Source organism: Petromyzon marinus, chromosome 43 (assembly GCF_048934315.1).
Source record: "Petromyzon marinus isolate PM22_M1 ecotype Great Lakes invasive population chromosome 43, UKy_Petmar_22M1.pri1.0, whole genome shotgun sequence".
In the NCBI taxonomy this organism is placed as follows: domain Eukaryota; kingdom Metazoa; phylum Chordata; class Hyperoartia; order Petromyzontiformes; family Petromyzontidae; genus Petromyzon; species Petromyzon marinus.
In genome coordinates, this window is record NC_133709.1 from 3035482 (window position 1) to 3059837 (window position 24356).

The 24356-nt window shown below is 49.9% G+C and overlaps 1 protein-coding gene across 2 annotated transcripts in view; it reads left to right on the plus strand.

Moving 5' to 3' along the window:
* Window positions 1–24356, plus strand: part of LOC116951466 (dual specificity mitogen-activated protein kinase kinase 6-like) — a 60735-nt gene that overhangs the window by 25868 nt on the left and 10511 nt on the right. For both annotated transcript variants that reach the window (XM_032970090.2, XM_032970089.2), the window contains exons 2-6: window positions 19541–19610; window positions 21299–21347; window positions 22049–22162; window positions 22504–22623; window positions 23586–23702. In XM_032970090.2, the coding sequence (XP_032825981.1) occupies window positions 19541–19610; window positions 21299–21347; window positions 22049–22162; window positions 22504–22623; window positions 23586–23702 (470 nt within the window). The remainder of the gene's footprint in view (window positions 1–19540; window positions 19611–21298; window positions 21348–22048; window positions 22163–22503; window positions 22624–23585; window positions 23703–24356) is intronic.

A 24356-nucleotide genomic window follows, 5' to 3' on the forward strand; every position in this document is an offset into this window, starting at 1 on the left:
TGTTGTTGTTGTTGTAGTTGTTGTTGTAGTTGTTGTTGTTCTTGCTGCAGCATTATTTACGGCCTGAAACCGCGGCCACGCGACCTGCCGTGCGTTAGCAACAGCAGCAGCAGCAACAACAACAATAACCACTACACAGGCCTCCCCTAGTCTGCGTTTGGCAGCAATTGGGCGCTTTAGGGGGGAGGTGGTTGTGGGGGATGGAGGATGATGCGCGATGGCTGTCAGGTTATAAACATTCCTACCCGCGGTACGGCGGGCGGCCGCGCGCGCTCTCGCTCAGTGGCACGCGCGCGATGCCCCGAGAAAGCTGTGGGCGACTGCGCCCAGGCAGTAGCGCGTGCAGTTGGCACAACTTTGCGGCTGTGTCACGCTGGGCTGTGTGGCATTTATAAACAACAACATCAACAACAACAAAAGACCTGCACTCACACTTGGCTCACACGAACGAACACTTTTGTCGTCGCGTGCCTCGAGAAACTCGACTGGCACTGTAAACTAGTGGAGCAAATTGATTTAGTGTTCTTTGCTATATATACAGGATTTGTAATTTTTGCAAACTTAAATATTCGTTGTTTTTTTTAAGACGCTGGTTTTAAATGCAACGCGCGCAAGGAGGAGGAAGAACGCCGCGTCACAGAGTGTGGGGAGGCCTTCATCTAAGAGTGGATAGACACTGGCTGATGACAGTTTAAAATGCGGTTGTGTAGTCTGTGGTTGTGTAGTCGGTGGTTGTAGCCACGTGGTTGTGCATGGGCCCTTGGTGCAACGATGGGAATGGGACGCCTCGTCTCGGTAGCCTGGCGTACAGGCCCTTCTGACCCTTGAACCCTGGCGCAATTGCAGCGCCTGTACACTTGATAGCGCAGCCCGCTGACCTGATAATGGGAATCGAGCGATGGTGGGTGGAGCGCTGTGCTATTAATCTCGTCGTTCCGAGTTCAATTCGAGGCCACGGCTATCAGTTGGCGAGTGATATCGGCTTTGGTCATGCCCAGCCTTGGTGAAGTATGGTGATACAAATAAAAAACCTGATTACCTTCTTTGCGGTAACTTGCAGTATTCCACTCCCAGCACAAATGTTGCTGCAGTTCGTGTGACTTAGTGCATGGGGTAACTCTTTAAAGTATACAATCTGAACCGACGGTTGCCCCTGCCTCTCTCTCTTCATCAACCTGCGCTGAACAATCGTCGTGACAAATGGATCGTCCTCCCAGCAGTGCATTGACAAACGGACTGATTATTATGACAATCTTGATTTATCATGACAGTTCACGATCACTGTATTAAGTGTGATCCTGTCGGTAGGAAAACCATGCCCGAGATTTGCTCAATCTTACCGCATGTGACTTGCTCGAGTTATTTTTAGGGAGTCCGCAATTAATTGTGTTGTTGCTGCTGTCATTAAATATTCCGTGGGAAAATGACGTGGGCGAGACGCCCACGCGGTCGTGGCGACTCATCGATCCGTCGTTCACGCTCGTGACGAGGGCAGTCGAAGCACGCGCGTGAGAATCGACGATGTGCTCTGTATGTAAATGATGCGTGCGAATGATGTTGCTAATTGTTACTGAAAACTAAGCATTTTTATTTTACCAGGTAAGGCCCACTGAGCTATCTACCTCTAATTCGGATGTGACCTGGCCACAAATGATAGCTCAACGAAGTGGCTTATCGTCACGTGGGCATTTATAGCAGCCAAATACTCTTAGCGCATGTGATGGGAAAAAAAACCGGAGGAACAGGAGAAAAATCCATGCCACCACAGGTTAGAGGGAACGTGGAAACTCCAAATATACAGCAGGCGTCAGGGTCGGGATCGGACCCACGATAACACCTCCCACCAATGAGAACACAGTAAAAACGTGGAGGGGAAAGAGGAATTGATTCTCTTGAATAGTATCGTGACCACAGTTCCGTGACTGTGCATCACATCATTTGGGGATTTTTCCAGTGACAAGCGCAGTGTTACTCACCGCTGTGGCCTCATGTGCAAAACTGCGACCTCCGTTGTACCGGTGCAGACCTCAAATTAGGCAATTACTGTACCTGCAATTCTAAATAAATTGCGGTGTTGCCTTGCCAACACAACTAGGGTCGGTTGGGCGTCATTCGCGAGTGTAAATACACTGAATTGACTTGACTTCTATGATTTAAAAAAAAAGTACGTTCTACGGTGTAAGACGTTCGCATCTACCGGCGAGTTGAAACGGCAATCGATGCGTCTGCAGGAGTAATTTTATTCGCAAGCGCTTATTGTGCTCGTCGCCCGTGCGTTTAATCTCTCAATTCACAGCGCCGAGCATCCCATTGTTAACGTAAACCCAGCGGAGCTGTCAGTCCTGCACAACTGTTGCCCTCATTCCGGTAGCAGCCAATGGCAGGGAAGGAGTCGTTACGCTTTGGAGCATCGTCATGGCGACGTCTCGGCCAATCGGGTGCAGGGGAGGTCGTGGGGCCCACGTGTGAATTTTGCTTTGCTGCTGACAGGTTGAAATGCTCCTTTTTGAATTCTGTGAAATGTCCACTAACTTGCCGCCGTTGGGTCCAAGGGGCCCAGCCAATTCCGATAATGAGGCGTGTGCTTCTTCTAAAGCGTGAGACTTTGATGGCCTTGGCGGGTAACGGGAGTCTGCACGGTCGACTTATTGCTGCTGGGTGGTGTTTCCACACACGGGGTCTGGCGCGTGGGCGCTGTCACGTTCCAGCGAAAGCCATCACAATTAAATTACGTTGCAGTATTGCACAAGGGGCGAGCTACTGCGTGCGTTCGCCGAATGACTGATGCGGAGCTTTTCCCCTTTTTTTGTATCCTGTTCGTTAAAGTCCAACAGGGCCCGATAAGACCTGAAATATTTAAACAGAAAACCACCCTCAATGCTGGCGGGTTTTTTTTTTACTTTTCTCTGCAAGCAGGGAAACCAGCTCCTCGAAATGGCCATCAAGTAACAAATGTCGAGCATGAAAAAAAAGGTGTATCCGTTGTAAGACACGACCAAAACCAATCTCTCCAACCGTTTCACCGTTCTCAGTGCTGCGCTCCGAGCACTTTGTCAATCGCTCGCACTTTGGATCCAATCGCGGACGGCTGGAACGCGCACGGCCGGAACGCGCACCCCCAGGTGTGAGCAGTGGCCGAGTTCAATCCTCTGACCCCTTGGCCACACCCCCGATCGAGATTCGTGTTGCTCTTGCCTCCGCTTTGTCCCTTCCCCTTGTGCTTTGCCCCTCTTACTTTTGCCTGCAGTTGCCTTTGTTGTGTTGGTTTCGCTGGTCCATCGGCGCGTGGATGAGGACGGTTTTTGAAGAGGGGTGTGGGAGTGTTTTTTAGTTACCGCCACCACCCTGACACGGGAGACACGGTGGTTATTTTGGGATGGGGCAACTTGCAGTCGGAATCCCCAGGCCACTTGCAGTGAGGGCTGCCGCGATGTAACATTTTTTTCCACGATACGGAATGATGCGATATCAGTTGACCGTAGCTTTGTAATTGAATTTCTGGCTGGATTGTATTGTTCTCGTGCTTTGCTGTAACTTCTAGTACGAATAAAGATTTCCTTAACGGAAGTTCACTCAATGTAAACTTTACCATCTGTCACGCTTAGGGGCCGTCCATGAATGACGTCACGCGCCTGAGGGGGGGGGGTCAGACATTTGTGACGATGTGTGACGAGGGGGGGGGGGTTGAGAAATGTGACGTCACATCACAATGCGCAACTTTAAATAAATATAGACAACACGTTCTACTTAATTAAATATAATTTTAATAAATGTTTTCTCCTACAACATCAGAGTGCAGCGCCGCATTAAAAAGCAATTTGAAGCATTTTTTTTGGGGGGGGGGGCAGAGCTTTGTGACGTCATATTTGAGAGGGGGTCTGACTTTTTGGGACGTGGTGTGACGAAGGGGGGGGGGTCAAAAATCGTCCAAAATCGCGTGACGTCATTTATGGACGGCCCCTTACAACGCACATGCTGCATGTGAGTTACATGAGGAAAAATGAATTGCAATAGCTATGAAAATCATAATCTCTCAAGCACTGACTTAATAGGTAATACTTTACCTCAAAATATTTTATGCTAATGTAATGAAGCAATTGCTATTTCAATGAACACGTTGTCAGGAAAGTAAAACGTGCAACGATCGAGCGAAGCTTTTGCGAAACGGACGAGACGGTTGTCAGTCTCAGCCCGTGCCGTGGGAAGTTTCGGAGTGTCGAAATTAATTCCGCCAAATTTCGCCGAAAACCCCTGCACAAGAGCTTCGAGGACGTTGGCAAATTCTGCTTGTGGAAACCACGAACTTCCATCGAGCGCACTCGTGAGCATCGCTTGGGGAAATTCGCAAATCCACTTGGAAGTGAGATGAGGCGTCTTGCTTTGTCAACCACTGGGGGCTTTTGCCGGGGGGCGCCGCGTTGCACTCGCAAACAGCAAAATGTAACATTTTCGTCGTGATTACGGTACTTAACGTAAACTTTGTATTTACCAAGTAAGGCCCACTGAGCTTATACGGCTCTTTGTTTTTTTTTTCAGAAGCGACCTGGCCACAAATGATAGCTCAACGAAAGTGGCTTATCGCCTGGAAATTTACAGCAGCCAAATACTCCCAAAGGCAAATGTGGAGGGAAAAACGAGAGGACCCCGAGAAAAATACACGCCACCACGGGGAGAGAAACTCGCAAACTCCAAATATACAGCAGCAGGCGTTAGGGTCGGGATCGACCCCACGACCTCCTGCATACCAGGCGAGGTAGTTAACATCTCCTAGCCACCGTGATGAGGATGAGAGAGAGAGAGAGAGACACGCAAACACCAAATATACAGCAGCAGGCGTTAGGGACGGGATCGACCCCCACGACCTCCTGCATACTAGGCGAGGTAGTTAACATCTCCTAGCCACCGTGATGAGGATGAGAGAGAGAGAGAGACACGCAAACACCAAATATGCAGGCGTTTGGGTCGGGATCGACCCCCACGACCTCCTGCGCACCAGGCGAGGTAGTTAACATCTCGCCGCCACGGCGCCTCACCATAAAACGGTAAATGGATGCAATAACGAGTCCTTTGTCTATTGATGTGTTGAGGGCCTGCCGAGCTGACCGAGCCCTGCGTTCCTTTTTGCGAAGGAGACCTGGGAATGACGGAATGACGTCAGTGCAAATGCGATCGAGCGAGCCGTAGCAGCGTGCCAACGGCAAAGAAAACGCTGTATTTACTTAAACCATGCCGTGGAGTACGTGAAGTTGTCGTGCATTACTTTTAAATAATTACAATTGGGCAAAAGTTTGAACTAGGGCGATAAAGCGATAAAATGAAGATGTTATCGTACGACTCTCATCGCTGTGAAGCTCATGGCATGAGGAGACACGCGTGGCATCGCGATTTGAGATTCCCAGATGTTCGCCAGCGTCTTGGGCTGTGATTGTCTTGAATGCTTCTTGTCACGTACTGTTAAGGATCACTCGAGAGGCACGGGTTTGTAAAATCCCTTTTTAAATATTCTTTGGGTCTTTCGGTAAAGTCACGTGGACTTTATCCCTTTTTAAGTTCCTAAGGAATACGGTGCATCAACGCATCGATCGACCATGCAGTTCCAAGCTGCTGTCTTCATTATTATTATTCGTGGTTCTTTCGGTAAAGTCACGTAGAAGGGAAACAATAAAAAATATAAAACAATAAAATTCTCACGACGTTTCGACTGCAACACAAGCAATCATCATCAGGTGTGAAAACCACAAATTTTCTTGTTGTGGTTTTCACACCTGATGATGATTGCTTGTGTTGCAGTCGAAACGTCGTGAGTATTTTATTGTTTGTTTCCCTTCTACGTGACTTTACCGAAAGAACCAAGAATATGAATTCCTGCAGTCACGAAAGCTTTAAATCAAAATGCATTATTATTATTCTATATATATTTTAAAAAATGACGGATGATACATTTGTCTGGAGACAGCAAATGGGTGGTGACATGAGGTGCAATAGCAACACAAAGGGAGCACAGGACTCGATGAGACTGGGTAGATGTGGACGGGGGGGGGGGGCGGGGGGGGGCAGGTTACGCAAGTAAGTTCCGTGGCAGTGATTTTTAATCCCAAGGATGAATGATGGGGTCAACTCGTGTGCCCGTGTGTGGCTTTTTTGGAGCTGCTTCGGACTGCTTTTGGGTATGGCGGTCACGTGATGTCGCACATTTTTTTGGGGAGAGTGTTTGCAGAGCGCGATTTTATTGTGCGGTTACATAACGGCGAAATAATGCCGCGCACGGGGACTCCGTGTGTGTGTGTGCGCGTGTGAAAGGCGTTCGCCCCGTCAAAGTCGCCCAGAGTCGTCAACGCAACGTGAACACAAACTGAGCCCCCATTGTTTTCCTCGGCATTTTTGTTCAAACGAGTCACGATTCGCGCTTAATAGTTTCACGTATGAAGTCACCCGGCACTCAAGAAACAATTTTCCAAGAAACTGAGCTGCATTTAAAAGCACCTGAGTGCCTTTTCTCTCTCTCTTTTTTTACATTTCTAAACGTTTATTTTATAATATGGGCTATGCTGCAATGCAATGCGCATTTAAAAAGAAATGTACCACAGTTAGATCGTCCCATAATCTGGTTGAGGACAATTCGGCAATTTGGAGGGCTTTAATGTTTTCACTTGCAGACAACCTAAATCCTGGGATTATATGGGCCTACGAGCACCAGGGAGGAAGCTTGATGGGCCAGGCTCTGAAGGCCTGTGCCAGATTCCCACCTTGACCGATGATACGAAGGAGGTATGGGGGGGGGGGCGCGCAAAGTTACACCACGGCGTCGTCGTGGTCGTGGCGATTTAATACTAAAAAATAAACATTCAACGAGTGATGTAGCGCCCTGTGTAGAAATTGTCTACAATGTGTTGGTTGCTAAATGTGGCCCACTGGCTTGGCCTCAACAGGGTGTTTGTGGTGCACGGGATCAATGGGGGGTGGGGTAGGGGTTATTCTTGCACGTGGAGCGTTGCTTAAGTATAGGGCGTTGAGTTGATAAATAGGAACCCCTCTCGGTTTACGCCGAGTAATTAATCACCGGCAGCTCTCCAGCAGCATGTGTTTTAAGAGTGTGCCGCACAGACAAAAGACAAAGATCCTCCCCTACCCTGTGTAGCCTTAACGGACTGTTGGGGCAAGTGCCGTTTAGCGAGTGGCACCTATGCAGGTTGGCACGGCACACGAGGGGGTGGGTGGCCAGCGAGCATGCCCGGCCGCCTTTGTTTCCCCGGTGGCGATGATTACTGCAAACCGCACCAGCTACTCATTTGAGGCTGAGTCGACCTAGGGTGAGGACCAGTACGGGTTCAGATAATCGTCACTGGTGTTGATGGCCGTGAGCGGGAATCGAACTCGGGTGGTCGGGTTCGTAGAGCAGCGTAGCGCCGACCGCTACAACACCGCTCCCCGCACTCACGGCGCACGTGTGTACACGCAATCCAGTTGTGCCAGCGGAGGTGAAGAAGGGTGCCCATGTCGGGAGGGAGACAATGCCTGCCACTTTGTGCTTTATTTATGAGCCGTGCCAGGCTTGGCTTGGCCCGATGTCGGTGGTGACTCATGAGAAGTACTCGCACCTGATCGCGCTCACCCGCACCTGGCATGATTATACATCAAACGCGGATGAGTCATTTCTGCCCCGCAAGCCGGACTTTCGTTACCGACTTGTAACAACATTTGTTTTGTTGTTGTGTCAATTACAACTGGGCCGATGTTAACCGCGTGGACCAAATGTATTCAAAGTGCAGTTTTGAGTCTGTGTTTTTCCTTGGCGGGTGACTATCCAGGGGCTTGCCAGGTGGTGTAGGCGTTGGCTACTACAGTGTTCTTGACCTCAGTGAGTTTGTTGTTGTTATTTGTGCTTGTCCATCAATGCTAACGCAGCAACAGCATCGCCAAGTAGTTAAATTATTGGTACAACATTGGACAAACATCCCGAAGCGAGGGGCCCTCCTGACAAAAGGATGTACAGGAAATTCATAAGCGCGCACGTGCGTGGATTCTGTAACGCTTTCCAGGTATGCATTGTGTCCTCTGAAGGTAATTGTTGATTTGCGAGCTGACGGGACACTGCCAGTGCAAAAACGCAGTTGCATATTTGGACTTTTTTTCTGTTATGGTGTTTATTTCCAAGTTTTTAATTACCATTTGACATATTTTGTCCACTTTTTTTAAATAGGGAAACTTCCTAATAACAATACAACTTTCGAAGAACATTTAATTCATATTGGTTCATCAAATGGACAGAACTGATGCATAGTTGCACTCGACCTTACTATTAAATTGTATTAAAGGAGTCTAGAAACGCAGTCCAGCTCTCTCGGTAGGTGATCAGCATTTAAGAGTCAGAATCAGAATATTTGTTTTAAATTGGAGGAATCCGATGAGCTATAAAGCTCTTTTTCACAGATGTCCAGTCGGGGCACGTTAAAACAACAAGCAATACAAAAACACGATTTGAGTACAAAGTATCGGAAGGCTAAGAAAATCACGAAAAGATACAAATAAAGCTAAACGATTTGTACTTTACCAGGTAAAAGCCCACTGAGCTATTAGCATATTTGTCAGAAGTGACCTGGCCACGTGCGATAGCTCAACAAAGTGGCTCTTCATTTGGAAATGTATAGCAGCGAAAATAATGTTAAATACTCTAAACGCACGTTTAACACGTGGCGATCCTTTGGGTAATGGGCCCACAGCATTGCACCCTTCCCCGCCTCCCCTCTGGGGGTTTTCCAGGCCAGCATGCAAATTCACGATATGCGCGGTCGCAAATACGGCACCGGTTGAAAAATTAAATATGGGGGACATGAACAGAGAGATGGGCTCTAAAGGTTGACAAACACACGCGCAATAAATTCTTGAGCCTGCGTTGCCGGACGCTCGGCGTTTTTGCTGTTGCTGGGATCGTTGGGCCTTGCGTTTGTTGGTGCCTCGTCGTACGAAAGCGTGAGGCGTCTGTGGTGCATTACGGTTGAGCGAACGTTAAGTCTCATCATTCACACCGCATGAGTCACTGGGTGTGTCAGATGGAACGGCGGCGCACTGGGGGAACATGATTGTCTGTAGACGTCCTTGAAGTTTGCAATACTTTTGGCCCCATTGACTTTTCTATTAATTAAATAAAGCACTCGACTTTTGGGATGCTGTTTATTTTTTTTTTAACGGCGTGCAGATGGTGTGTACACACACGCGCATCCACGTAACGTTGTTATGTTAATGTGTATAGCGAAGTGGGTCGTGTCTTAATTTTGTGCGCGTGTGTGTTAATGTGTACAACGATTTTGTTTGTTGTGGCTCGGAAATGATGTTTTATTCCCCCTTTTAGCGGAATGTTAGCGAGGGTGGTGTGCTGCAAGAACCTGCGTGACACGGGCGACACTGCAGAATTGATCGGATGGCTCCGATCTTTTCTTCTGCGTTGTCTCCTTTTAGCGGAATGTTCGCGAGGGTGGTGTTGTTGTTGCTGCATTACGACAGACAACTGTGTGGACACGGGGGGGGGACACTTGCATGAGACGAGATGACTCTGTTCTTCTTCTGCAAGCCCTTTGAGGGGTTTGGGAGGGGGGGGGCCTTTCCGGCACACAGGCAACAAACCTGCCATGCAAAAAACCAAATACACGCTGCGGCCACCCAGACATTCGGGCTGCAGTGGGGTCCCAATGGGGGTGTCTGCGACTGTCGCTGGCTGGCATATCTTCCTCTCCAAACCACGAAAAACTCGTGCTGTTTCGTGCCGTTGTTTTAATGAGGTATCCGTTTGTCTCGAACTTTTTTGTTGGGTGGGCCCGGGTTATGATTTGTCCCAAGGGAGATTATAGATGAAGCCTTGAAGCCCGACTATCAAATTAATAGAGTATTTTTACCCCACCAATTAGGGTCAATTTCTCCATGAATCGAATACCCCGAAATATCTACACCATTAGACCTCCTTTGCCAGTACCAAAATGTAATAATAGGGTTTTCCCCTTCTGGTGCTCGAGGCTCAAAAGAAAGCCGTCCCTTGGTGTGGACCAATCAGTTTCAAGGACAATGCATATATTATCAATGTATGTTTTTTTGTTTGCGTTTTGACTATAGGTATTGTGGTTAATGCAGACATGAATCCTCGTAGAAAAGGTTTCAGTTTTGTTGCCAGAAAAAAGGGGAAAAACCCTATTATTACCCCGAAATACTTGGATATTAATCTCACCTCTGTTCCCCCGTGTGTCCTCAGAGACGTAATCATCTGCAGACAAGCACTGACAATGCCTTTTTAAAAGGGGCCTGAGTGATTGATCACGGAAAAAGTGCATGATTCAGTTTGATAGCTTATCTATCAATAATGAACCCAAACTTTGGTTTAAAAACATAATAGACTCTGGTACGTAGTCCATGCGCCAACTGCAGAATCTATTACCACTGCAGGAGGCAGCTATTTAGCTATACAAATTTGTGTGCATGTGTTGTACAATGGGGACTATGTGATAAACATACTTGTTAAATACGGTTATTGTGTAATTCGCTGGTTGGCCATTTAAAGATGTTGGCACAGGTCAAGTGTCGCCATCTCTCTGGTGGTATTAACAAGTAATGTATTTGCTCTGGGCCCATGGACGAGCACAATGCAGCACACGGGGCAGTGTGCAATGCATGCGGTGTTTGCCGTTGTTCCGTTGCGTGCCATGTGTTACCATGGAGAAGTTTGGCCCGGAGGACATTGGCCATCTAGTTGGGGATGTAACGATGGAACGAGTCCGTAGGTTGGAATAGAATCTCAACGATCGCGCGATCGCATGCATAATCTGAAAAAAGGACTCTATCCTTCAATAAAGTTGCCACCACAAATCGTGACAATTTCATTGAATTGTGAGGGTAAGGGGGGCGGGGGGCCTGCAACATCCAAGTCATGTGTATAGGGTGGTCCAGATGTCTTGGAACCCCCGTTTTGTTATCTAAAACTTTATATTTTTCAAGTAACGTTTACATGAAACATAAATGAATATGCAAAGGAAGAAAATGTTAGGGGTCGATTAAGTGGGGGGGGGGGGGGGGGGGGGGGTCACAAGGCATCTGGAGCAGATTTGTGTCAATCCACTGCTGGATGACGGTCAACACATCCTCCCTGTGTTGTGACTGTCGGTCGTGGCGAGTCGTTTGACCATACTTCACCACGCCGCGTCGTCACGTGTACCACGGTGGCAAGATGTTCAATGCCTCGCCAGGTATACAGTTGGTCGTGGGTTCGATCCAAACCCTGATGTGCCCGTATATTTGGAGTTTGTGTGTTCGTCACGTGGTCACGTGGATTTTTTCTCCGCGTCCTTCGGTTTTTCCCTCCAACATTTAGCATCGACACGAGGTTTAGAGTATTTGGCCGCAAAACATTTCTACGTGATAAGCCACTTCGTTGAGCTATCATTTGCGATGGCCAGGATGCTTCTGAAAAAGAGCTGTGTAGCTCAGTGGGGGGCCCTTAGCTGGTAAAAAAAAAATAGTTTACAGCTGTGTGGTCTGGATGGCATTGTTCCGATAGTCGGTTGGAGCCATTCAACCAAACGTAAAACTCCCAGGCGTTTAAGCGACATTTTTTTTAATAATTTGGGAGTAATTAGTTTTGGCGTGATAATTATAATTTATTATAATAACGCCCCCCCCCTCCCTCCCTCCCTCCTCCAGCACCAATCCCACAGCTCCATCATCGCAAGTGGAGTTTGCTCGGGGCATAGCCGAGCCAGTGTTGTTGCTGCTGCACCACACACAGGGAGGCCCGGTGATGGTGTTGTGCTCGTTGGCTGGAGCTGTGTGCGTGGGTATAAATACTCGCGATACACAACCGCCGCCCATTTCCAGGAAAAGGTCCTGCAGAGGGCGCGACGGTTTTCTGCAAATCCCCCCCCACCCCCCACCACCACCGTCAAGTTGATTTTGTTCAGTCTGTTATTAATAAAGCCAGGGGAGAGGGCTGCTGCTGCTGTTGTTGTTTCCGCCCCGTCTGTTTGGTCTATCGCAACTTCGGCCTAAACTTGTTCACGCCAAAGTAGCCTGTAACGGGCAAGTGCTGTTAGCGAGCGCCTATAAAAAAGCAGGCACGGCACACGAGTGGGGGTGGGTGGCCAACACCACGCTCGGCCGCCTTTGTCTCCCCAGTGGTGATGTTCACTGCACACCGAACCGGGTGCTCATTTGAGGCTGAGTCGACCTAGGGGAGGCCCAGGACCGGTTCAGATGATCGTCACTGGGTGTTGGGCCACGAGCGGGAATCGAACCCGGATCGCCGGGTTCGCAGCGCGCTAACTACTACACTAGCGCTCCCCACTAATACCTCGCTCAAAAAGTCGGAGACACACGCACACACACACAGAGACCCGTAGCCTTAAGTCTTCCCTGCCCTCTTAAAGCCTTCGTCAAGTTTTAAACGAAACGGGCACTCCGGTCTTTCCCCCGCATCCAGATCACACAGAATTCGTGACAGAACAAAGCGGGGCCGCTGCTATCGATTGTCCGTTCTGATTAGAGTCTAACGGGTTAACGTTAAGCCTGTAAGTAAGATCAGTAAGTTAATAGAGTGCATTTGTTTTCACGTGAATAAACATAAGAGACGGAGGATGATGACGTATTTGTCATTGCAGTGTCTACCACTACATAGTATTTGAACCACAGGACTGTGTATAAACAAATGCTATGCTCGTACGGTGCAATGGAATGTAGTCGCTCCCATGAAGTTGCCTGGACAGTTCCTTCCGAAAATAGGGTTAGCGCATTATTATTATTCTTATTTTTCTGGTTGTTTACCAAAATTGTATGGATTTTTGCAGGCATTTTTTGTTTTATAATTTGGGATCTTTGGCGAATACCATTTACGTGTGCACGTTATTGTGTGTGTTTTCGGCCAGTCATCGCAGTCGGTCAACCCATGGCACCTGCTGCGTCTGTCCCGTGACCTTCTGCCAGTGCTGTTCTGAAGCGGTTGACGGAGCACCGCGGTTGTCTTGGCAGATTGTAGCCGTGCGGATCGTCGATGAGGCTTTTATTTGGAACCTCCGCACAACTCCGCGGTGTTCGCCGGCGGTCTTTCAGTTGACCCCCGCGCCATCCAATAGTCTCGCTGCGATCCCAGTTTGATTTCCGCGATTTCAGACGGATTCGTGGAGGGTCGAGCAGGTCTCGGTGTCTAATGGGGCGCCTAATGGGACGCCTAATGGGGCATACCGTTAACCGCAACACTTTAAATAAACGTTAAACGCCAGACGGAATCAGTAACGTACACCATCTGCTTTTTGTCTGTCGTGCATTCTGCTGCCGGCACTGGCCCGCTCGCGTATGCGAGGAAAGGCTGTGACCACCCATCTATCGCTTCATTGACAGGAATTTTAGCAGGAGGTGGGGGGCTGATCCTTTTGCAGAGGAGGGGGGGGGGGCGGGAGGACACATGGCTCCCCGCGTCGCCCACCTGAGCCCTGAAGAACCATGTGCTTTTTTTTTTACAAGCATGTTGATGACGCAAGGCGGAGGCGACGAAAGTGGAAACGAATGGCGAAACGTGCAGTTGGACACCTGCGGGGCTTGGTGTGGCGATGAGTTCGTTTTTGGTGTACCCCGAATTTGTTTTTATCAATACTCCGATGAACCCCCCCCCAACCCCTTGAATGACCTTGGAGGGGGGCGGGGGGGTAGCTCCAAAGCCTTCGCGCAGTTTGCTTATTGCCCATGGCACCGCCACTGCACCCAATGCCACGGAGTTCTGGTAGGGGGGGGGGTGGCTTCTGCTGTCGTTGCCCTGAACCGCTGGAGAGAGGCAGACGCGTTAATGGAACAGCGGCTTCTGGTGCGGACAGCACGTGCGAGCAATGCTGTGCGCGTGTCGACTGCAGCGCTTGAGTGTCAAAGCAATAACCCTCGGTAATGGGCCCAACGCTCTTTTAAAAAAAAACACACACACACACCCGGTGCTCGCTACTGGAACACCGAGTTCCTCAGTGGTGTTCGCGAGTTTCACGATGGATTACATAACCAAAAGATAATATCAGCTCGGGTTTTCTGGTGACTGAAGTCGCCCAGCTTTAGTCGGGTCATCTGTAAGACAACACTGTAATGTGTTTTTTCCCCCCCTTGTGAAGATGTTTGCCAAAAATGTTATAACCCCCCCCCCCGGCTTCTATTGTTGTTAAGTCAACAAGAACACCAAGTCAGTCAGCCGCCACCGCCACGCACTTCACTAACGCGAGCCGATGTCTGCACTTTTAAATCCCTCGGCGTTGATGCTTCCACGTGATAAATATTGTTCCTGTGCTTAACGGGGCTTAGGTCCGTTGTTTGATGAAGTAAATTATATAACTCTGTCAGAATATATATACATGGCGAGTTTAAGCTTTTCGTGACTGCAAGGATTCATCTTCTTTGGTTCTTTCGGTAAAGTCACGTAGAATGAGACTTTACCGAAAGAACCAAAGAAGATATATACACATGGTAATCATCGCCTCCGTACCGTGCAACACTTGGCAGGGATCCTCCTGAAAGGGAGTCGTGCTGACTCGGTGAGGCTTCCATTGGGTAAACGAGCAGAGCAATTATCTTCTTGCGTGTGTTGTACGTTTGTTGAACTCCTTTCTCACTGTGCGTAGCCCACGCCGCGTATAATTGGATGTGCGGTAAAATGTTCCGGAGCTAAATGCCATCGTGGAGGTCTTGCTGTTTGCGAGAGGGCTTCAGGAAAGGGAAGTTCGTGACTTTTTTTTTATTCCTCCTCCATAGAAGGAGCATAGACTAACATAATACTGTCATTATAAACTCAAGGTTGCAGTCTATTACTTAAAAAAATAATCTTGACTTTGGACGTGGTCGATTCCTTGCAGGCTTTAGTAATGCAGGTGTTGTCATGTAATGCAAGTAAAATGGGAAATCCTAGGCGCTTGCCACCTCTTCCGATCGATCCTATGGTGTAATAATCCAACTCGCATCCACGCATCGGCTGATTTTATCGCTCCATATTCTCGGTGGAAGTCCTCTTGGATTCGTTCCGTCCGTTGGCTGCCACTCCCATCATTCTTGACCCATCCCATGACCGACCGTACCCTGCCCAAGCCTCACTCACTTGATTTTCCAAACACTTGAAAATTATGTCATTAACCTGCGTATGCTTCTCTAATCCACGTGCCGCAACTCGTCTCTCCCTCAATCTCTCTCTCTCTCTCGGCCTAACGCATTTTCACATCTTTCATTAAATTTATTCGATGGCTGGCTCACGACAACTTTAAACGGCTTATCTCCGTTAAAAGCCACCCTGGTGATCATTTCCACCGTGCGCCTTTAAATCGCGACGGCACATGGAATGAATAACACGTGTTGCCAGGGCACACGCGTGCGTGGCTCAGCTCAGATTTTCACCGCGCATGCCACACCACAACAGCTGGTTCTGTGTGCTCTCGTCTGCAGACGCTAGGAGGAAAAAAAACTTTAGGACAAGCGCAGGTACTGTAGTTAAGGATCTTTTTTTCCTCTCTGTTGGCAGCTGAGGGATATTGTGATTGTCGTTGTGGCCATTATCTAATTAGCGGCCTGTTCGGCACCATAGGACGTGAAATAAAAACGGCCCCATTCATGGCCGTCGCCAAGAGTTGTGGTGGTATCTTTAAAAAAAAATATTCGCGCGGCATGAAAAATATTTCTGGACGATGAAGTGGGGGACGGGCCACCGTGCCAAAGCGTGATGGCGAGATTTAGAGAGAGTACTCAATTCACTAAAAACTATTACAGAAAATTGTTCGGGTTTTTTTCCTTACCCTCCCCCTCTCTTAAATTTTTTTCTCCCTAGGGCAGGAGGACGCCTGCGCTGAGCGAGTTGTAGTGGCATTAGCCGAAGGGGTAATATTAATCTCAGTCAAATTGCAACAAGGTAATACTGTAGTCGGTTTGACTCTTCAATCACAGAGGGCTTGGAGCCAATGTTGGCTGTGGAGCAGAGGCCGTTTGATTTTCAGCCTGGCACACTCGTGCACAGGGCCAATCATGCGCCCGCTCACTCGCCTTGCCCGCTCACTCCCTCGCCCGCTCGACCGCTCGCTCGCTCGCCCGCCCGCCCGCCCGCTCACTCGCTCCCTCACTCGCTCCCTCACTCGAACACACGCTCACTCACTCATGCACTTGCTTACTCACTCATGCAACCCCGCTCACCCACTCACACACCCGCTCACCCACTCACCCACTCACACACCCACTCACACACCCGCTCACCCACTCACCCACTCACACACCCACTCACACACCCGCTCACCCACTCACACACCCGCTCTCACCCGCTCGCACACCCATTCATACACCCGCTCGCACACCCGCTCGCACACCCGCTCATCCGCTTGCTCACCCACTCGCACACCCGCTCACCCGCTTGCTCACCCGCTCACCCACCCGCTCACCCACTCGCACACTCACCCACTCGCACACCCGCTCACTCACACGGATCATTCGCTTGCCAGGTCCGGCCCTCCGTTGTTGATGGCACATGGACCTTCTGTCCTCACCCCTACCCACGCCTGGGGTCACAGGGACGAGGAGGATTGTGTTTTCATTCCCCTCCTCCCCCTGAAGCTCCCAGTATTTATATTGCCCGCTAATGCCTCTCACTAGTGGTCAGGTCATGGCTCCAGAAAAGAAAAGTGATTGTTTACATGCAGCGAGCGCACGGAGTTAAATTGACATTCTGAACATATTACAACAGTGTTGCTATACGAGACGCGTATATTCACCTGTACATGAGGCCCGTGGCACAGCCGAGGTATGGATGTGTGTGTTGCAATTAACAAAGGGTTGTGGAATGTCTGGTTTTTGTTTGGTGTTGGTATTTCACGTAAAATGTTGGCGGTCGCGAGCATTTCTGGATGAGTACGTACGCTTATTATGCCATTACTTTAAGATTCTATGGAGTGCAGACAAAGGCAGATGCTTGCAATAGTTTTGACTTATTTTTATTTATTTATTTCAAATGCACGCGGCATGCCTCCATGAAGACAACAACAGTCTCTTGTATAGCCTTTGAAGACTCTTGTGACAAGTGCTGATGTAGGAGAGTGTGCGTGTGTGTGTACTTGTGGGGAGCGGTGGTGCAGCGGCTAGCGCTACGCTGCGCCACAAACCCGGCGACCCGAGTTCGACTCCCGCTCACGGCAAACACCAGTGACGAGGGCCTCCCCTAGGTCGACTCGGCCTCAAATAAGTACCTGGTGCGGTGTGTAAACATTGCCACTGGGGAGACAAAGGTGGTCCGGCGTGGTGCTGGCCACACACCCCTCGTTAGCAGCACTTGCCCCAACAGTCTGTTAAGGCTAAACGGGAGACCTTGGTCTTTGTGTACTTGGGGTAATATTAATACTACACGTAGTTATAATCAGCATCATCATCATCACCACGCGTTGCTCGTGATAAACCCTTAAAACTAAATTTGCAGTGCACACAATCGCATACCTGTCAACCCGTGATAAGTGCCTCCCTTATTACAGACCAATTCAGATCTTATTGGTCACCTGATAAATCTCAACGTTCATCCTACAAAGTCCCATCGCAAGGGAGAAACACTAACAAATCGGAAAAAAAAATGTTTGTACCCGTATTGAAACGCCTGTACGCCGTATGGACCAGAAATAAGTAATATTAAAAAAAGCTTTAAAAAAAAACACATCTTTTATGAAATGTAATAATAATAATGGAAGAACTCCACGACTCCAGTAAGTGGCCCCAAAGCTTGCCACAACGTAAGGGGGACCGTGGGCAATTAGACCCAAGCCGAAACGTAACACATACAAAATAATGTTTGCAAATATACTTTATATTCTTTTATGATAGAATACAGTATTGTCATCAGTGTGACATAAGTATACCAAGTTTGCAGTCGATACCACATTGGGAAGTGGGTAAAAATTGAGTTACAAGATTTGAGGATACAACAACAACGACGACAACAACGACAACAACAACAGGACAGTGTGAGTTAAATGAAAGCGTGTAAAAAAACCCACTAAATTTCCCTGCACAAGAATACGGGGTGAACCGTATGGATCGTCGTGCCCAGAGAGAACACGCGTACACGGAGCGATCATACGGCGCGTGTTTGCGCAGCGGGAGAGATTGTCTTCTTCTTCCCCCACGTGGCAACTTGGGTGGACATCACGAGGGTTTTAATGGCCGCTCGTATACTTTATTGCCCCTCCTATTGCACTTTGCCCGTTGCCACGGCAACGCAGAGGTGGCCACCTCTGCGTTGCCACGGCAACGCAGAGAGGCGGTGGTAGCCGCGCCCTGCCACCGTCGAACTCGCGCCACCCTTGGCCAGAGGTGGGGGCCGCGGGTGCCTCCAAAACAGCCACGAGGTGGACCACAGCGGCGCCCCAACCTTTTTGGCACCAGGGGCCGGTTGCGTGGAAGACAATTTTTTCGCGGACTGGGGAGGGAGAGGGGGGTCTTTCCCCCTTTTCAAAGAAGCTTTCCAGTGACGTTTGTTTTTTTTTTAACTCATTTTGGCTACTAGGGGTTAGAGCTCGTGAGCTTACCAACGCTGTGATTGAGACAAGCGCGCAGTGTGGGAAAGAGGCGCGGACGGGAGTGGTAAATAATAAAACAATGGGGGCGGGCCACGCGCTGACTCACCGCTCTCACCTCCTGCTGCTGTGCGCCCCGGTTCTTAACAGGCCATGGACCGGTACCGGTCTGCGGCCCGGGGGTTGGGGACCCCTGGTCTACCTAGTAAGCGAGGCAGCATTGATGTTCGTATGTACGTAGCCATAATGTACGTTTTTTGGGGGGGGTTATGTCGCGTCAATATAAATGTGTCGTTAAACCCACCACCACCCGACACAGCCAATTAGTAAGGTTTGTCACTTAAACAGAACGTGCCAATTCGTTACTACAGCACACCGGTGTGTTGGAGAGCAAATCGCCAGTAATTACCACTAGCTTCATCAGTCGCCTGTTGATATTGGTCGCGAAAGCCTAGTTGTTAAACCGTATGTATGTTGAACTTCTTTCGCACCATACGTAGCCAACTGCGCTAATCGGAGGTGCGGGGGAAGGGACAACACACTAAACACCAAAATCAGTTTCTAAAGAAATGAGTTTTCAATGTAAATTATTGAAAAGTGCATAGCTCCGGTGGCTTCGTCATATCGGAAGGAAGAGCGTTCCAGACGGCTGCAGAAACGCATCTGAAAGCGCGCGATGCGGTGACCGTCTTTGTCCGATGGCCAGCCAAAAGCCGCTGCTGCAAGGATCACCGGATTCCATGCGATCGTTCATGCTCCTTGACGAGATCGGCAAGGTTTTGCAGTTCATTTGTGGCGAGCACTTTGTGCGTAATGAGTGCGACCTTACAATGGATTCGTTTGGCAACCGGAAAACGTGCCTCCTGTCTTAAACACGTGTGCCTCTGATGGCCGCGATCGCAGCTCCAGCGCTGAGCCAAGCCCGGGGTTGGTTTTTTTGTCCGCACTCGGTTGCCGGTGTACAGCCGCTAAACCCCAAATGCTGTGTCCTTTCGCTTTGCCCGCAGGACACAAGGTGAAGAAGCGGCCTCCGCTCACCATCACCAAGGAGGTGTTCGCGCCCACGCCACCCACGACGTGAGTGCTGCCCCCATGGGCCTGCCACGCGCGTGCCGTCCTGCGCTGGCGAGATGTTAACTCCCTCGCCTCGTGTACAGGTGGTCGTCGTGTCTTCGATCCCGGCCCTGAGGACGCCTGGACATTTTGGAGCTTGCCTGTCTTTTTCTCCCCGTGGTCGCGTGGGTTTTTCTCCGGGTCCTCCGGTTTTTCCCACCAACATTTAAAATCAACACGGGATAAGCCGCTTCGTTGAGCTATCATTTGTGGTCAGGTCGCTTCTGAATAAGAACTATATTGCTCAGTTGGCCTGAACCTGGTGAAATGAAAAACATAGTTTAGTTTTAGTTTCGCTTCTTTCCATATGGCGGGGTGCGGGTTGGCCAGCAACGGTTTTATGTTAATGTTGAGTCTGAGCCATTTTGACGTCTGCGGACATGGTGAAGATTATGCGGATGTCTGTGGTCGAAGCGGGCAGTGTTGGACGATATTAGTGGGGGGCCAGGAGGAGGCAGAAATGAACGCAGTACGTGGGAGATGCCCTGTGAGACCATAAGATGATAATGACGAGGGATGATGGCGTACGTACGTGTATATAGCACCGTACATAGCCAACCCTGGCTAATCGGAGGTGCGGGCTAATGGTGGTGATAATGGTGGTGAAGGTGATAATAACGATGACCTAAACCATGTCACGCCTTCGTAAGTGATGTTAAAAATGTAAACAATCACAGGTCATTAGGAGACCTTCTTGTGCCAAATGCAATCCACAGCTGTGCTTGCTGTAAAGTGTACGGCGCTGTGTGAAAATGACACTGTAATGGAGTGGAGGAGGGTGGTGGTATGTTTCTAACTTTTGGGTTTTTACAGTTAAGCTGGGCAAGCTCCCACCTTTATGCCAGCATACAGGTTACATTTTTCACAGTAAGGATTCAGACTCGCCCATAATAGATGCTTTTTGCGTTAGATCGCGTAAATATATAAATGTGTCGTTCAACCCGCCACCACCCGACACAGCCAAACTACCAGTAAGGTTTGTCACGTAAACAGAACGTGGCCATTTCGTCACTAGTACAGCACACCGGTGTGTTGGAGAGCCAAGCCACAACATTTACAATCTGAGTACGACGTTTGATCGAGGTTGGGTTTTTATTCTTCCTTCTATCAATTATAATGTCTTTAAAAACTATCATTTTGCCCATCCAAGGACGGGTGTATTGCAGTAAATCTGAAACTTGCAAGCGAAAAGCAGATCTCGACGTGGTATTCATTGCATCCATTCGTGTGCAATTTGTAAGGCCGCGGTGACACAGACTTATTTCATTTAAAGGTTATAATCCCTTGTTCATCATGACGTAAAATCTAGTTCTATGTCTCAATAGCGTTACGGAGATTGCGTGACGTGAGGGTTCTGACTTTGTAGCTGAGGAGGGGGAGGAGGCGCTTCGCCCCCCCCCCCATGTGGAGTGACGTCACCCGCTAATTGTTATTAATGGAGGGGAGGTGTGTCCGTTTGGAGTGACGTCATCTGCTCATGATTATTAATGAGGGGCGGGTCCATGCGGAGGGCGTGACCTGTTCATGATTATTAATGAGGGGGGCTGGTCGACGTGGAGTGACGTTACGAGCGTTAAAGGACATTCCTGGGTGATTATAGCAGGTATGTGCGCTTTATAATTCTCATATGTTTTTATTTTTACCCTGCTTAGGCCACCAAGAGATCTGGATTCAAAGGCATGCATCACTATTGGAGACAAGGTTCGTATGCACTCCATCATACCACAGTGACGGAAATTTAAGCAATTCTATTACTTACGCAATGTGCACATGCACACAATCGGGCACAGGGTGTGTTCAGATGCACTGTGTGTACATGCCATGTATTGATTTGCGTTACATCACAGGGCGAACACAGTGCGAATTTATGACTGTGCTTACGGGCTACAATCATCAGTCCACAGCTGGATGTTCGGCCTCACCACACCAATGTGATACCTCACGCATCTACGATGGCACAATCTGCCATGCTCATACACACAGTTTGTGTAGACGATGTCATAGTTGACATTAAGGGTCCTGCAACCAATCCAAGGCGCTCTTACGGATTGCAGAAATATACCGCCTGGGTGTGCGTGGATGGCGCAGCTCGTCGGTGACGCCTGTGATGGTTTCGACCTCACCGCAGTTTGGCGATTCTTTGATTTTCCACTTGTGGGACATGTACGACGCGCATCTCCCGTGCCGCATCCGAGCGCGGCTCGGCGATGTGCACGGCCGTCGCGGGAGAGAGAATCCCGGCACTTCCACCTTGGGGGTCCTCGACGATGTCTTTGTTCGGCACGTTCGGTTTCCCGACCCGCGTAGCAGCAAATATCGCCGCGGAAATAACGTGCTGTCGTCGAGAGCCGCCGGTCGCGCCGGTCGGTGGCGTGTGACGGGGACCACCTGCGTGTCCGCAGAACTTTGAGGTGAAGGCCGATGACCTGGAGACCCTGAGCGAGCTGGGCCGCGGCGCCTATGGCGTCGTGGAGAAGATGCGGCACGCACCCAGCGAGACCATAATGGCCGTCAAGGTGAGAATGACGACGATCAGCTCGGGGCAATGGTGCAGCCCTGCAGTAGCTGCGCCGGCAGAATGACCTCCGCTATGTGGAGCGCTTCACGAGGGCCCCTATAGAGAGCGGGTGTTTTGGCCTACTCGTCCCCTGATGGTCAGATGTCTTGGAAGAGGAGGGGAGTATCGACACTTTACCCCGCCACTCCCTGACCCCGGGCGTGGTGCTTGGCCACCCACCCCCTCGTGTACCGTGCCGGCCTTCATAAGGCGCTTGCCGGCATCACTAGCCCCAACAACAGTCTGTGAAGGTTATGCGGGGTGGTGGCGGTCTTTGTCTTTGTGTGCGTGGCGCCGCAGCGCATACGTGCCACGGTGAACTCGCAGGAGCAGAAGCGCCTGCTCATGGACCTGGACATCTCGATGCGCACCGTCGACTGCCCCTACACCGTCACGTTCTACGGAGCGCTTTTTCGCGAGGTGAAAGCTCGAGAGGAATCCCTCGATTCGGCGTCGAGCAGACGGTCCCCGTGACCCGGTCGCTCTGGTGGCGTCGAGCGTCCGTCTGAAGTTTAACGTTGACTATGTCATGCATTGTCCACAAACTCACCCCCCCCACCCCTCCCACTTTTAAACAAGGTCACACTACAGGGCTGGCCGCAGGGGGTCATGTCGAACCCATCGCAAACGGGCATTTGCGCGCTTTCAGATGCGCTTCTGCGGCCGGCTGGAACGCTCTTCCTTCCGATGTTAGGATGGGACAATGCACCTTTAAATCATCACGATTTAAAAGTAATTTCTTCAGAACTGCTTCCCCCCGCACGTCCGATTAGCATGGTTGGCTACGTACGGTGCGAAAGAAGTTCAACATGCATACATCGCATGCAACTTATACGAATCCCAATGTCTTTTTTCGTCTTTACACGATTCGATTGCATGCATCGTGACCGTAAAAAATTTACGTGAATGGATGCGCCGCTCCACCCCTATTATGGGTGAAGAATTTCCATATGGCTGTGTTTTACGTGCCGGGTGCTTCAGGGGTGTACAGTCGAGGGGCTCGCTCCCGCCGGGCTGGATAGACTCGCCCTTGTTGTAGGAATGTGGAATTCCCACCGCTTTCTTGCCGCCAATAGAACTGCTCGCACGTCCGTGTGTGGCCGCGCGAGCGGCAGCACGGTGGTTAGCACACCGCGTGACAAACCCGGTTCCCTAAGTTCTATGTGAACCGGTCCTCCCTTAGGTCGGCCCAGCCTTAAATGAGTACCAGCCGCGGCGGTGTGTAAACATCAGCAGCGGGGAGACAAAGGTGGGCAGGTATGGTGCTGGCGACACCTGGGCCATTTGAGGGTTATCGCCTGCCTTAATAGGTGCTCACGAACGGCTCTTGCCTCGACAGTGTTTGGCCATTCGGGTAACCGTTGCCATTGTGGGGCTTGCAGGGTGACGTGTGGATCTGCATGGAGCTGCTGGACACGTCTCTGGACAAGTTCTACAAGAAGGTGATCGAGAAGAAGCAGACGATCCCCGAGGACATCCTGGGCAAAATCTCCGTCTCCGTACGTCTCCCGTCCCCACCTCGCCCGTTCGCAGCCTCTGAGCGTCATCGCCACGTTTGCTTGCTCGCTCACTCGCTTTAGATGGACGTGAATGTTAACGATTTCGTGTTTGATGGAGCCACCCTCCTATGTGGTGGCAAAGTGGCGAGATGTTAAATAACCATACTTCGCCACGCCACGTGTACCACTGTGGGCGAGACGTTAAATAACCATACTTCGCCACGCCACGTCACGTGCACCACTGTGGGCGAGATGTTAAATAACCATACTTCGCCACGCCACGTCACGTGCACCACTGTGGGCGAGATGTTAAATACTTGGCCTGGTATACAGCAGGCCATAGGTTCGATCCCGACCCTGACGCCTGTATATTTGGAGTTTGCGGTGTCTCTCTCCCCGTTGGTCGCGTGGATTTTTCTCCGGGTCCTCCGGTTTCTCCCTCCACATTTAGAGTCGACGTGCTTTCAGAGTATTTGGCTGCTGTACATTTCCATGCGATAAGCCACTTCGTTGCGCTATCATTTGTGATAGCCAGGCTGTTTCTGGAAAAGAGCTGCATAGCTCAGTGAAGCCTTACCTGGTAAAATAAAAATAAAATCGAATAGGATGTAAAATTTCGATTTAAAGCTTTCGTGACTGCAATGATTCATCTTC